The sequence below is a fragment of the Paroedura picta genome, chromosome 2, assembly GCF_049243985.1.
Source record: "Paroedura picta isolate Pp20150507F chromosome 2, Ppicta_v3.0, whole genome shotgun sequence".
In the NCBI taxonomy this organism is placed as follows: Eukaryota; Metazoa; Chordata; class Lepidosauria; order Squamata; family Gekkonidae; genus Paroedura; species Paroedura picta.
Genome location: NC_135370.1, coordinates 99,643,471 through 99,659,351, shown reverse-complemented (window position 1 = coordinate 99,659,351; position 15,881 = coordinate 99,643,471). Strand labels below are relative to the sequence as shown.

The 15,881-nt window shown below is 42.6% G+C and overlaps 1 protein-coding gene across 4 annotated transcripts in view; it reads right to left on the bottom strand.

The window, feature by feature from the left end:
- The window catches only part of OVCH2 (ovochymase 2), a 49,520-nt gene extending 34,420 nt beyond the window's left edge, over positions 1–15,100 (bottom strand). For all 4 annotated transcript variants that reach the window (XM_077321880.1, XM_077321881.1, XM_077321882.1 and 1 more), the window contains exons 1-7: positions 14,945–15,100; positions 11,679–11,788; positions 6,863–6,954; positions 6,556–6,728; positions 4,675–4,770; positions 2,266–2,417; positions 470–665 (exon numbers count right to left, since the gene is read on the bottom strand). In XM_077321880.1, coding sequence (XP_077177995.1) covers positions 470–665; positions 2,266–2,417; positions 4,675–4,770; positions 6,556–6,728; positions 6,863–6,954; positions 11,679–11,788; positions 14,945–15,035 — 910 coding nt within the window. In that variant the 5' untranslated portion in view covers positions 15,036–15,100. The remainder of the gene's footprint in view (positions 1–469; positions 666–2,265; positions 2,418–4,674; positions 4,771–6,555; positions 6,729–6,862; positions 6,955–11,678; positions 11,789–14,944) is intronic.
- Positions 15,101–15,881: the final 781 nt, after the last annotated feature.

The following is a 15,881-nucleotide window of genomic DNA, read 5'->3' as shown; positions in this document are numbered from 1 at the left end:
TTCAAAATTATTTTTCTTCAAAACTTATATTTACTTTTCATCCAAAAAAAATGCACTAGCTGGCCGTTTGTTTTTTCTCTGCTTAGTTAGCAGACTAGGGCCTAGTCTGCACACAGTAGATAATACACACTCAATGTGCTTTGGCAGCTGGATTTTCCTGTGCAGAACAGGAAAATCTACTTCTAAAGTGCATTGAAAGTGCATTATCTATTGTGTGCAGACTAGGCCCTGGTTTAAGTGCAATTGTTACTAGAAGTTGTTGTTTTAACAACTTAAATACACCTGAACTGATTGCATTCCTTCCCTGATTGTGGGTTTTTTGCAGGCCTCTGGTTGACTGTACTAAACTGTATGGAGCTTTGGTCTGATCAAGCAGAGCTTTTCATGTGAATTGGCAAGTTCTAATTAATGAGAGATCAGGATAATAATACTGATGTAACAGTTGGACCTCTATAATTTTGTTACGTACCGGTGGCCATATATTGTTGGATCCAGGGAAGAAGCTTGATAAGATTTGTAAAAACTCCTGGAGATCCTCTTCTATCGTACTTTTTTCGCAGGTTATACATCCAGCCACGAGCACATCCCATTCCCCATGAGGTCACCCCAACTAAGGTCCAGGAACCATGTTCACTCATGCACACAAGAGGGCCTCCAGAGTCACCCTGTGGGGGAAAGTAAAATGGCCTGAAATATTTATTTATTATATCCTTATCCATGGTTCCTCTATATATTTGTGAAACAGCCTGGGGTTGGGACGTGTCTGGCTGCCCAAGATGGAATAGGGCCAATCAAGGTCCTGGCTGTACCCTGATTGGCCCTACCCCTGCAGCCCCCACCATCCATCCCTGGACTGTAGCCTCTTTGCTCTCAGACGTGCCTCAATGCCTGGAGCCAGCAGCAGGTAAGGGGAGGGCCCTGGGCAAAGGGTCGTGGTGGAGGGCTTACTAACGAGGGCCTCTTGGCCTGCTAGGCTAGGCCTGCTAACGAGGGCCTACCGACCTGCTGACTGCTTGCTCTGTCCCAGGCCTCCTAATGAGATGGCCAACCCCCACGTGCCCCACTTAATCTGGCTGCAAGCTGCAGCCCAAAGACACCTTAGGCTGCCTGGCCAGGGACCAGGCGAGAGGGCCCTTTCAACACCCATTCTTAGAACGGGCTTTGAAGCTAGTTATATTTCAATACCGCCCTCCCTTACAGAACAGGGTGGTTTACATAGAACATAAAAATAAATACATTAAATTACATACATTTAAAACAGCAAGTACAAACATTTATCCAAAAATCCCACAGAAATACATTATGTCATTTCTAATCAAACTTTATTACAATCATTCAGACCAAGTTATATAAAGTTAATACATAAAAGACCAAAATAATATGGTCATTTAATATAATACAATTTAAAACAGATCATAAAATAGAACTTAAAATTATGCTACTTTAGAGCATTGGATTTTTATGGCAGCGGCACATTTTTAATCAGTTATGGATCTGCTGAAACTAAAAAACAAAATATGGCAGAGCATAGGGTGAAAAGGGACATCTCTGACCTCTTCAGCCTGCTCTACTTTGCAATGGGTGCCCATCAGGAGAGAGACATAGAGATGACCAAAGTTCATGTGTGGAAGCTATTTTCTGGAGCTTGAAGTAGTTCAAAGAAGGTACTCAGAATAGATGGGTGTGAGGTGCTTAACACTTCAGTGCTGGAGACTGGAGTGACCCTTCTCTCCGCATTCTACCACATTACTGCTCTCTATGGCTTATTGTCCTGCCCCCATTTCCTGTCCTTTCAACTATCTGTGTTGTAGGCTGGAATGCTGAGAACCCGTATATCATTTCAGTAACCTGAATAAAAGTTGTAAGTTTTATTTACCTTTTTGTTCCTCATGCCATAGCATTACTGCCCTACACAGCTCAGCAAATATAATAGATATAGATGATGATCCCAGAATAGGGATGGGACACTTAGAGCATTCCCTAGATTCTTTCACTGTCCTCCAGAGCTTGGCAGATGTGTAACTGTTGCTCATGCAACATGGGGGGGGGGGGGTGGAATACTCACATTATAGTAACAGTCACAAGAGCTGTGAACACATTCAGCCAGTGCTTCAAAACAAAAATTACAGAGCCCTGTGGCACTTTGTTATTTTCTGTAACAGGCTATCAACACTTTGCAATGCACTGAAGAATATACCTACCCATTTTTTAAAAATCACAAATATTTTAAAATATCTCATTTTCAGAGACATTCATTTTACTAACCTGGCATGCATCTTTTCCTCCATCTGGAAACCCAGCACATATTAAAGTGTCCCCCTGGACAGGCCTCTTTAAAGTTGACAGTGCTCTAGAACATTCATCCTGGTTCAAAATTGGCAATTCCACTTCATGTAAGACTTGAGGGAGGATTCCATCTTAATAGCAATAAAAATAGTTCATAATTGCTTATTGAGTAGAATCAGAAGACCTTTATTGTCATATAAATTTCTTTAGTCATTCAGTTATGTGTCCACCACATAGCAAATCCAAGATTAATTGTAGCATTATATATTCCTATCCTTAAAAGTTATCTGATGAAGTAAAGTGCAGAGATCTGAATCACCTTACTGTATTCGTAACATTTGATTACGTTCATGAAAATGACTTCAGTTTCAGACATACTGGCACTAAGCTTAAATTTTCTCATTTTGATTTTTTTAATGGTTGAAGACAGACATGTCTCTCACAAAAATCCTTAATGATGACAACACTCATTGACAGTGCCTTACTTAATCTTATTTTACATGGGTATTCTCAGCAAATGGACCATTATGTTGTGAATAGATCATCATCATGACACAACAGAGCCAGTCAGATTCCACTGGGGTCAAATGAAGGCAGTGCTTCTCCTGCTGCCCTGGGGCATAGTGGATAAAGAAGTAAAAACCAGCCAACAACTCAGCAGTCCATAAGAGCAGAGCTCCCACATCAAGTGGCATCTGTGTTCTGGGGAACAAAGAATCAGGGCCTTTTTGCACGGGGATCTTTGTTGCAAATTGGTCACTGAATGAAAAATCGCCATTTAAAATAGTGGAATTCGTCGTTATGCATACCTGCCTTTGTAGTGGAATCAGTTGCGTTTTTTTGCGTTTCCCACAGGCTTCCGGTCTCGGCAGAAATCGCTAGAAAGGAAGCGCTATTGCCAAGCTCGTCCCGCCCCTGGCCGTCAAGCAGCCAATGGGCACCCGTTAGCATGCTCCCAAACAGCCCCTTTCCCTTTAAGGAAGGTTTTTTAAAAAAAAAAAAACAGACCCATTGTAACGAATCTGGGTAGATTCGTTGCAACGGAGAGACCCATCCAGCTGCCTGGGGTGTTTGAACTGTTGTTTGATCATTTGATCGTTAACACGCTGCCTCTGAGTGAAAAAAAAAAAATCCCCCCCCCTCTCATGGGCCCGATTTTCGGCTGAATGGAATGTGTGAAATGTGTGTGCTTAGTGACTGAAGGGGAGGGACTGAAGCCGGGAAGCCTCTGTTTGAGCAGTCATTTGATCGTGGCCACGCTGCCTCCGAGTGGAAAAAAAAAATCCCCCCCTCCCCCCCCTCACGGGCGCGATTTTCAGCCGAAACAGTGTGAAAAATAAAGGGAAAATACATCAGCAAACGGGCTTCTGCGGGCTTCTTGTGCTTAGTGACTGTAAACAGCTCTGAGGAGGGACTGCAGCCTGGGAAGCCTCACTGGCTAAACGGAGGCTCGCCGGTGCGTTGATCTCCACTCGCTCGGGGAAAAAAAAAATGGCGATCGCTTCGCCAGAAGTTTGGAGGACAGGCTCAGGAGGAGGGACTCTGAAGAAACCGCAACAATGTTAACGCACAGGTCTTTATCGCTATTGTTGCAGATTGGTTGCAGGAGTGTATCGCTTTCCGGAGGGTGAATCCACTTTTTGGGATTCCCCTGAAAGCGCTACAACGAAGCGCTTTTTGCGGGTCGGTTTCAGGAGTGTTGCAGATTGTCTACGACGTCGTGGGTTATTCCAAATTAGTAGCGTTTTCAATTAGCAACCATTGTGCTATTTTGAAGCCGTGCGAAATGGCCCTCAGTTAAGAACTGACTCTTGAGTTATGACAAATGAAAGATGTCAGTAGGAGATGAGGATTAGTTGAAGAAAATGGCTTTTCAGGAGAGTGGGATCAGATTTTTCATTTAAAAAATCTGCACCATTTTTCAAAAGTCCAAATGACAGGGAACACTACTGACTCCATTGGTAGTCTGCAACAGAGTGAATAAGGGCCCCCTGCAGCCCCCCAGTCATTTCAGTTGCTGAAAAACTGTGCAGGAGCCCCTGCTCCCTCATGTCCCAGACCTGATCAGAACTGGTTCCATCTGCATTTTCTGCACAGGAGCTGCTGCTGGGACTTGTAGTTGCAGTATGGCTGGAAGCCCTCATGGAAAACTCATGTAAAAAATAACACCTTGTTTGGTTCATTCTCACATGTACAAAATCTCCCCTTCGTGGGTTGAGCCTGCTGAGCATGAGCTATATTTCCAACTAGTACTAGTACCCAAGAATGATCATAGAGATCCAGCATAATAATAAAACATGTTTTATTTTCTACCTGCAAACACCAAACACAATATATCTATCTTTAAAATAGTTGGCTTGCTTTTCAGAAGCAATAGCAGTGACTTACTTTCTCTTAGTCGACCCCAGCCACAAGTGCTGCATATATAACCTGGATCAAACTTTTCATCTGGACTGGGAAGACAAGCTGGCCAAACTTTGGGACCTACGATGGAAATGGATCATGGTTGTTAAGTATTAGAAAAAATAATGCTCATTTGGGCCGTGTTTCAAATCTCTCTTTCAGCGACAAATCATTTGCTGCAATTTCCAGGTAACTTTCAGAAAATATTTTAAAACTTAATTTCTAAAATACATGACGATGATTCATGGGGACATTCTCCTGGACAATTGCAATTGGAATGAAGTGCAATATCAAATGTACTCTCTCCCACTTGATATTTGCTCTGAGCTGTTTCTTTCTCAAATATTTGTAGCACAGAAGATCCTGAATTCAAACCTTAAACAGCATAATGCTTCCTATGCAAGACCCATACACCACTTAAGCTCCAGTCACCATCCATACAGAAGAAGAAGAAGAAGAAGAAGAAGAAGAAGAAGAAGAAGAAGAAGAAGAAGAGTTGGTTCTTATATGCCGCTTTTCCCTACCCGAAGGAGGCTCAAAGCGGCTTACAGTCACCTTCCCTTTCCTCTCCCCACAACAGACACCCTGTGAGGTGGGTGAGGCTGAGAGAGCCCTGATATCATTGTTCGGTCAGAACAGCTTTCTCAGTGCTGTGGCGAGCCCAAGGTCACCCAGCTGGTTGCATGTGGGGGAGCACAGAATCGAACCTGGCATGCCAGATTAGAAGTCCGCACTCCTAACCACTACACCAAACTGGCTTTCACAGATATGTGAAAGCCACTTCCCCGTGGGACAACCCTATATACTTTGGCATGTTTATCATTTCCAGTCTCGTATGGGTGTGATTACTCATGGAGGTCTTCCCCAATCATAGCTCTTCCTCTCGTGTAAACTTCTTCACTTCCCCTTTTCAGAAGACCAGTTGTTTGAAGTTGTATTGTGAGACCTTGCATGTGCCCCTTTCTAATACAGGACTCAGTGCAACCTGTGTTTAGACTGCAGAAACACTATGTATTATTGATCCATATTAATTATCACTGAAGTTAAGTTGCATATTTTTATTTCTGCAAATGAACACAGTTATACTGTCTGTTTATAGATCCCTTTTATTATGAACTAGTAATCAAGCCCACTGTAATCTAAATACAGCGGGCGCTAGACCAGGGAGCCCCCGGCAGTCGTGCAGAGCGCGGCTGCCGGGGGCTCCCTTTGTCAGGGGCCTGACGCGGCGAGAGGCGCTTCGCACCTCTCGCCGCGTCAGGCCGCCATCAAGGGAGCAACTGCAAGCCGCGCTCTGCACGGCTCACAGTTACTTCCTTGTCAGCAGGCTGGGAATCGGCCAGGCCAATCGGCCAGGCCAATCGGCAGGCGCTTCACGCCTGCCGATTGGCCCGGCCGATGGTCTGTCCAGAGGAAGGGGCCAATCAGGCCCCTTCCTCATCACGGACAAAGCCCTCCCCCCAAGGGCTTAACTAATTATTTAGTCTGCGGTGCCCGTGGCACCGCGGGCATGTTAAGGATGTTGACATGTTTTATTGCTAGCCCATTTCTTCAGAAACAAATTAATCTATTCAACCCGCATTCTTCTCAACAGCTTGATCATATGAGCTGAAAATGTAAAGTACTGGTTGTTGGTTCAATTAAGTATGTCACCGTGTTTGTGTGGGGGGCTGTCTTTTGTGACACTGTTTACAGTACTATCCACTTCCCTGGGAGTAGCCTTCAGTAGGTTCCTGAAAAGGTCATGTTAGGACTGCACTGTCAATTTGTAAGAAATTATTTCTCCTTTAGTTTTACTAACAATGTTTATAACAACTCAGATGGATACTTATAATTCCCCCTATAATTATCATATTTGTATATTACCATATTTAAAGCTGCCATCAACTTTGAGAAGGGCAATGTCATAATTCATTGGTTTCCTGGGGTCAAATTTTGGATGACTAATTATCCGTTTTACAGGTAGTGTCTGTTCTCCCTCCTCCGTCAGTCTCAGATCATGTTCTCCAGCAGTGATGGTCAAAGAACTGAGCAGGTTTCTGCATGTGGTGAGAAATTGTTAGAAGAGTGAAATTTCATTTTTTTAAAAACCAACAACCTTTTATGCAGTGAACCATGAATGCTTAACGAGGAATATATCTGAAATCATAGCCTTGCAGTGACATATTCATACCTGCTTTGAATACAGTGAGCTGCCGTGATGACCCATTGAGTAGAAACAAGAGTTCCTCCACAAAAATGCCCGCTGTCTCGTTTCAAAGAAACCTGAAAAAGAAAGAGCACATGCTGCATTGTGTTTGTGCATGTAACATGCTGTACACTAGCAGTCAACTTATGGCAACCCCTTATGATTTTCAAGGCAAGAGACAAACAGAAGTGGTTTGCCATGACACACCTCTGCTTAGTGTAAGGTGACCAGATTGTCCCACTTTTGGAGGAACATCTGGGGGTACCTGGCAAATTGTACTTGAAATTAAAAATATATAGATATTACAATACTATTTTTGTGTTCTATGCATTCTATGAAACTTTTTGTTGCTCCATATAGACCAAAATTTTAATCAAGAACCCCCCCCCCCCACCATCAATGGTGTCCCGCTTTACCAATGTTAAAATCTGGTCACCTTAGCTTAGTGATCCTGGAGTTCCTTGGTTCTTTCCCATTCAAATTCCTACTAGGGCAAACTTTGCTTCACTTCCAAGATCTGACAAGTTTGGGCTGGCCTGGGTCATCCATATTACTTATAGTTGTATACAACAATAAACATAACATTAAAGCCATACAGTAAAAACCAATCTAACAACACCAATGGTGTTTCATCAGACAGGAGGGACATGAGTAGCAGGGTAGCAGGCCCCTTCCAACTCTATGATTCTATGATTCTAACCTTCCCAGTACCCAAGTCAACAGGCCCCCATCCCAGTAGGCCTGACACCTCGGGGAGTGAGCAGAGATATTCCTTGTCCTGGCCTCAACTGAATGCCTACTGGAAGAGTTCTGTCTTGCAGGCCTTGCAGAACTGAGACAGTTCCATCAGGGCCTTCAGCTCTTCTGGAAGCCCATTCCACTACGTAGGGGCCAGGACTGAAAAGCCCTGGCCCTGGTTGAGGTGCACTTTCCATGGACCAGGGATACCAGCCTATTTGAACCTGCAGAGTGCCCTGTGAGGGGGATAGGGTCCCTCAGTCCCTCAGGTATGCACGACATAGACCACAAATGGCCTTAAAGTTCAAGACTAATACCTTGAATTTGATACGGTACACTACTGGCAACCAGTGCAGTTGCCATAAAACCGGGTGCATATGGGTTCTCCACGATGTTCCTGTGAGAACCCTCTCTGTTGTATCACTTGCAACTTCCATGTCAAGGAACAGGGCAGTCCCACATAAACTATTAGAATATCTTTCCAGGCATGCGTACTTAAGAAGAGCAGAAGTTTCTCTATATGAAGCTCCAGAATTTGAATTTTGATCTTGTGTCATGGATATTATTTATAACAATTTCAATTTGGTCAAATTTTTAGAAACTATGTATTTTTAATTTATTTATAATGAATACACTATTTCCCTATATTTGATAAGCTTGTTATCTATTGATATACAGCATTACTGGGCCCTTAAATTTGGATTTCTTTAACCTTCTGGTTCTTAATTTGTTTCATTTTATTCATTTGCTTTATTTATGCCCCAATTTTCTCTCCAATGAGGACCCACAACAGTTAGATTGAGAGTGTGTGAATAGCCCAAGGTCACCCAGTAAGCTTCAAGGACAGAATGGGCATTTGATCAGACCAAGCCCAACAGACCCAAGCACAATACTCCAACCATTAGACCATACTGAGGGACATTCCACACAAATTTAGTGGCAGTCTTACCTTTTGTGGACACTTAAAAAAAATTGCACAACATCGTGCACAAGCCACAAACTCATCGCCAAGCTTCCACTACATTGTTCCATTGGGAGCCGGGAAATCTAGAAAAGTGGATTCCTCCCCCCAAAAAGCATGTGCCTGCTGTGAGCAAGCAGCGCACCCACAAAACACACTTGTGTTCTAAAAATAGTGTTAGTTTTCCTCCAACTTGTCGCAACTTTGGTCCCGCCTCCTTCCCTCCTTACAGCAGATGGGACTGCCTGATGTTTTTTTAAATGCCGAGAAGCCTGGAGCAACACAGAGGCTTTTACGTGGCTTGCCCTGGTGACAGCGTCCCCTTTCATAGTGGCTGACAGCATTCCACTCCAAATGTCCTGTGCTTGAACTGTTATTTTTTAAAAATATATTTTTAACCTTTTAAACATGTGTAAACACATAAGCGCAGGCGTGATCACTAGCATACGTAGGGCTTGAAGTGCCCTATGAACCTTTGAATCTTTGCTCACATGTTTATACATATTTTTTAAAAATAAAGGAAAGGGTTAAGTCGGAGGCTCCAGAACGTCGCAACATTTGATTCGTTCTCCAGCTTGACAGAGCAAGGCAGGATGAGTCGCTACACAAAACAGGCGCCTAGCTCTCCCCTCTGGCCAAACCCGAAGCTGAAGACTAGAAAAGAAAAAAAAGGCTGCATGCAAAACAAAGTAGGACACTTTTTTTTAGCAGTAGCCCGTTCAGCGGGAACTACGTTAGTTGGGCCAGAGTGCGGAATTTCCCTGATTCTCTCTATAGTTGTTGTTTCTTTTTGAATTTGAAGTAGTGTTCCGTTTTGAGTGTGGAAAAGGTACATTGTAGACCAAGGGCTCACAAAGGACTCCCCAGACTTTCACCCATATCCTGCCTTAATAGATGGCCAGGAAGCTATTCCTGGCATTGGCGTGAAAGCAGGGAACTGGCCACTTCCATTGACCTGGGGGTGGCATTCTTGCATGGTTACTGTGCATAGAAAAGGGGTCAGGGCATAGACACCAATTCCTGCCTCAAATAGCCTCCTTTATCTTCCCCCACCCCCAGGCTTCCTTGGGAGTGGCAAGGAGATGTTGCCAGCTGACAAACTTCCAGCCTGGTTCTGGGGCTCCTCAAAGCCTGAAAAACATTTCAGGAGCTCCTCCATCATCAAAAGATTGAAAAAGGCTGGTCTAGACCCGTAAGAACTAAGCCACAGAGTCCTATAATATCTGTTGTGACTCTATTTGCTGGTCATGGACCGTAATTAAATCAACTGATGGACTGGTGATAGCTTAAATTGACTGTTGTAACTTTGTAGGCATAAATGTCTACATTTTAAAACTCTAACACTTCCTAACACTTCCTTATGGAATTTAACATCATTATGCATAATACATAGTATAAGCTTCAATATACTTTCTGAGAGGTAAGCCTCAAGGAGCTCAGTAGAATTTTCTCACCAGAAAATGTGCAGTCTGGCAACCTTAAGTGCTTAATAGAAATAAAGTGCCTGCACAGCTGTCCAGAAGATAAAACGGCCAGCCTAATACTGTCCTTCAGGTGAATTGCTGTCTCCCAACTCTGCAGCATCCCCCCCCCAATGAACTATACAAGATTTCTTTTTCACATTTCTTTAGAGGATTCAGTCCTGCCACCATCCACCCCTATAGCCAGCTGGAAACAAAACAGGAAGCCAATTGGTTGGCCTGGAAAGTCTTTCCAGCTTTCCTCAGTCTTGCCTGGCCACTGAAGGGTGGATCTGGTTCTTTTCAAATCTTACTGGCTGTGACAGAGAACAAGCAAAAGGTGATGTCACAATTTTATCAAGTCAGAAGAAAGAAAGAGTGCTTGAGGGGTCACTTAAAAATCATCACTCATGGCTGGAAAAAGGTTGGTGCAAATCAGTACATGCTTGTGGCAAATGGGCTTCCCAGTTCAAAACTAGACACCTGGAACACCATGTCTGGCTGGAATCTGCCAGTTCCAACCTACATACTGTATCCTCTGCATCCCCAACCTTTTTATCACCAGGGACCACTCAACGACAATTTTACTGAGGCCCGGTGGGGGGGGGCGTAGTTTACTCCTCTACTCTCAACCACTGCCCTAACGCTCTCTGATCGCTATGGTAATGTTTAAACATCCCTTCAAAATAAGATACAGACACGCCACAACAATGAACATAAAGAAAATTTTATTTTCATGGAAATTTTAACTCATGACAATGACAAATCAATGGGAACCCTGAGCTTGTTTCTCTGTAACGAGATAGTCCCATCTGGGAGTGATGGGAGACAATGACACCCGAAGTGTGTTGTAAAGGGCTGGGAGGGATGAAGTAAAGGGCCAGGGGGGGGAGAAGGCGTCCTTCATGGCCCACCTCCAATTAGTCAAAGGACCACATGAGACAGAGCATGGGAAAATCTCCTTTAAGCAGCCATACTTGCCTTTCTTAATAATAACACTGTGAACTGACATAGCAACTTTATTTTAACCTGATGATAATTTGGGTTTTAGGTATTTCTCATGTAGGTCAGGTAGTTAAGACAGAAAAACTTGTATGTCTTAGAACTTCACGCATCTCTGGGAGGACAACCACTGAAAAACAGCAACTGCAATCACAGGGGTAGATAGCAAAGTACACAAGCACATACTGGTTTACACTAAACTTTCTCCAGCCGTGGGTGATGTTGACTATGTGTGATGCACATACACAAACTTACAGTCCATAAATTGTTTAAAATAGTATTTAGATCCTTGCTTCTAAATTCTGCTGCAACAAGCTAAATAGCATAACACATCAAGAGACAGACACAGAAATCTCATAATGTAAGAATATTACTTCCCAAACCAGTAGGTCTGTCTCAGCTTCTTAATGGCAATTACTATGGAAACAAAACAATCACAGCTTCTGGGAACCCAAAGAAAAGTGACGTTGTTTCTTGCTTTACTTGCACCTTTGCTATTGCAGGTTCAACAAAAGGACCTGCAGTGCGGCCCAAAGATGTATTTCCCTGTTTTTTAATCCCTCTGTTACCTCCATGATATGCTGCCATTTAGAACTGCAGGTGGTCTGGACTGCAGCTATCTTGGCCAGGGAATGCTCACCTGCCATGGGTGTGAGCCTTGTTGCACTTGGTTTCCACCAACAATCCTAGAGAGGTGGTTATAAAAACTCCCTGCTTTTTGTTCCAAGGGTTTCTTCCCACATTTAAAATCTGAAAGGCACAAAGGAAAAAAGAGACATTTTCTACATTATCGTTTTAGTATGCCAAATAACTTCCAACTCTCAGAATGTCCTAACATGATTAAGCAGAATATTTTATTTTTTTGTTTGTTTATTTATTTAGATTTTATACCGCCCTTCCCTATAGCTCTGAGCAGTTTACAGGAAACATTTTGGAATATTTACATGGAACACTATCATCAATGTCAATATAACAATATAACAATATAACAACAATAACATACCAACTAGAACTAGAACAGTATTTCAACAACAATAACTTTAATTTAATTAATAAAACAGTGTCAGTTACTTTTATTGAAAACAAAAAAGGTAAACTATAGGATAAAAATATGAGCAAAAGTTATATTGTTCACTTTGCAGTTAGACTTTCCACCCACTGAAGAATGGCACAGGCTGTGCTATAAACTATGCTTACATGCTTTACAAGCAAAATGACACAATGTCCATACAAGTCTAAATACAAATAGCATTTCAGATGAAACAACCTTTGTGCATTATTTACATGATAATTTTAATTTAAAGAAATGGAAACCTTTTTTTCTTTGGTGACTGTTGGGAACCTGGGAGGGAGGGGGGCATCAAACCAGCCTTTCATCCAGCAAAAAAGCCACCAGAGATGAAAAGCTGTTTTTAATTTGTTTATTGAGTTGTCCAGAGCAACTTGCCCAGTAAATTCGCCAAGGCTTCCAGTTCCCTCATCTCCCAGCTGCACTGACAAGTCTTTCTCAATGTTTCCTATGTCGACACCCTTTGCTCCTTGCATGTCTCCCTTTCTGGGCCTCCTCTGTTCACCGCTTGCCTGGAAGGTACCATGGATGGGGTCAAAATGAGTCAGTTGAGACTTGATGGAACATTCTTCTTCCACAGCCTTGCTCCTTGCTCTTCTCAGGTTGCCTTCTCTCAATTCCTCCCTGGGATTTACTCGGCATCCTGTGGTGTCGCTCTCCACTCAGGGTTCAGGCTGCTAGTGGAACACCTGGAGACAGCCATTCCACAACCTCCATGGAGCAGTTTGGCATCTGGAACCACCTCCTCAGATAGAGCATTCTTTCATCATGCTTCCTTTTGCGATACCTACCAGGTCACTCAGTCCTCCTCCTGCAGGACCTGATCTAATGTCAACCTCAGTCTCTACTGTGGCACTACCTTCTTCCCCTCCTTCGAAGACCCCATTGCACCTCGTTTCAATCTTCTTGGCATCAAGGTGCACCCGCTACAGTGGGTGAAGTAGGATACCAGTTTGGATTGGGATTTCACGGCATCTTTATCATATTTCACTGTACAAAATTTATGGAAATCAGTGAATGTATAGTTTAAATATTAAAAAATGTGATATCAGGTCAAATAGAAGTGAAATGTATTAGTTTTCTACTATGGCTTGTGTCTTTATCACAAAAACAGGAAAAATTAATGTATGAATAATAAGAGCTCAACATATATAAAATGACAAAATTTTCTCAACTTCTAGATACAAATGAAGCATAGTTACCTTCAAACAGCTCAAACAATGATAATGTGTAAGCACATACATGTATATATCAGATCAAGATGGGTAGCAGAAGAAACGAACAAGAGTCAGTAGTATCTTAAAGACTGACAACATTTGTGGCAGCAAATGAGCTTTTGTGAATCACCACTCACTTCTTCTCTAGTAGGGTTATCATATTTTGAAAATCAAAAAAGAGGACATATTTCCCAGTTGATTACTTTAAACTAATGTTCGCTATGACAAATCTCATTTAAATACCATTATTTAAGTGGTCAAAGAATTGAGGCTTTTGAACTCTGGTGCTGGTGAAGAATCTTGCGAGTCCCTTGGACTGCAAGGCGAACAAACTGGTCAGTCCTAGAGGAGATCAGCCTGGACTGTTCCTTAGAAGGCCAGATCCTGAAGATGAAACTCAAATATTTTGGCCACCTCATGAGAAGGAAGGACTCCCTGGAGAAGAGCCTAACGCTGGGAGCGATTGAGGGCAAAAGAAGAAGGGGACGACAGAGAATGACGTGGCTGGATGGAGTCACTGAAGCAGTAGGTGTGAGCTTAAATGAACTCCAGGGAATGGTAAAGGACAGGAAGGCCTGGAGGATCATTGTCCATGGGGTTGTGATGGGTCAGACACAACTTTACAACTAACAACAACAACATATTTAAGCAGTGCTCATTTTTACTAACTAGGAATATTCTTAACTTTCCAATCCCAAAAAGGACATTTTAATCATATTTTAAAAAGAATCCCAAAGAGGACAGACACCAGGGAAAAAAGTACACCTGGTATCCTAACAGACACACACGTAGACAAGCTAGTTTGAAGACTGGAGAAAGACCACCAAAGGAGAGGACCTTTCTTTGTGCCTTTTCCAAGATTGAAAATGCCTCTCCAGAGCTGCAGGCAGCTCCACAATGGGAAAAATAACAGTACAAGCAACCAAATTTGTTTTTTCACATATGTTTTGGCCTTAGAAGGTGCTTGAATTTGGTATCTCTTGCAAGTGAAATGTGCTTGGTTAGTCAGCCACAGCCCATTCCCAACACAACAATCACTACTCTGAAAATAATCCTGGGGTATAGAATCGAGTCACCCATACAATCTGCATGGTTGTTATGACAGCATCATCAAAAACACATTACAGCAGATCTTCCCCTTATACATTGGGTGACGGCATATAGAAGCTCAATTTCTTTCACTCAGCAAAGGATCCAGAAGCTACTTGGAGCAGCATACAATCTGAGCCAAGGGGAGGGGGGAGGAAATCCAGCCACGTGCAGGGTGGCTGTGCAAACCCACCCTCATTCCATTAACAGTTGCAGCAGAAGTGAAAGGCAGAAACATCACTGAAATAACATCCTCATGACAGCCAATATCAACAGTTATGGAAATTTAAGGATAATACCAGCCCAGTCTTGACTTTGCCACCTGTGCTGCTCTGGAGGGTCCACTCTGGGCAGGCTTAGTGAGTTGCAAAAAGAGAGGATAACCGGCAAAAAACTAAAACACCCTTCCGAAAAAGAGACGTTCCCCTCAGCTTCTGTAATGGGCAGTTAAGACACAGGGCGACGTGACTTAAGCGTCTGGATCCTGCTTTTAGAAAACAATTAGAGAATAATATGAAATGTTGGCCATACCTTGCCGCAGCGATATTGCTCTAGAGCTTCCCTCTCTAAAATAAGTTGTCCCCAGCATAAGTACAAGCAGATTGACTAAGGACACTGGCATTTCCAGGCTGTGACTAAATGTTTTAAAAGAGAGAACTTTATACTGGCAAAGAAGAAACTATAACACAGTGGGAGAGCAGCGACTGAGAAATTCAAAGTCAGGTTACTCATTAATCAGGCTATAAAGCTTTGAACCAGGCACTACTAAATTTTTCCAAATTTAGCCAAGCGTGATTCCTTTTCAGTTCTAAAGGGACCAATATTCTTCATTGCTGGGGGGGGTTAGTTCAAACTTTTCTTTAAAGGCCAATCTATACATTAACAAGCACTATAAATCTAGGCCTTTGCCAATATAACAGCATCACACTGATGATTAATGTCTGCAGTTTAATTATAGCCGTCTCCAAGGTTATCACATGTGGATTTTGTAAAGAGTTCATCTCCTGCATTTTATAGGTCTGACAGCCCAGCAGCAGTGCTGGGCTATACTTTGCAACCACCATCTAAATTAATTTACTGGGGAGAAAACTGTATTGAATTCAGGTTATTTTAAAATATGTGTGTAGTCTGGATCTTACCATAAATAATATTTTAAACAAAATACCATTGCTTTTCTACTATTATCAGCATGCTCTATTAGCATTAATATTGTGCAAAATGCAAAAATAAATCCTGGCTAAGTCTTTACTGAGGCACAAATTGTACAGTCTAAACAAAGGAGGAACATATAATAGAATTGATTGAAACACTGCAGTGAGAGAGAGAGTCACAAAAGACTAAAAGGGCCAAACTTTTTTTGCCAACCTGCAATAAACTAGGTAATGTATACATTTCTTTGAGAAAACATTGGGAAATGTGCTGTTGCTGGGAGTCCCGTGGTCTTTGCACTAGGCTGTGCCTTCCTAGC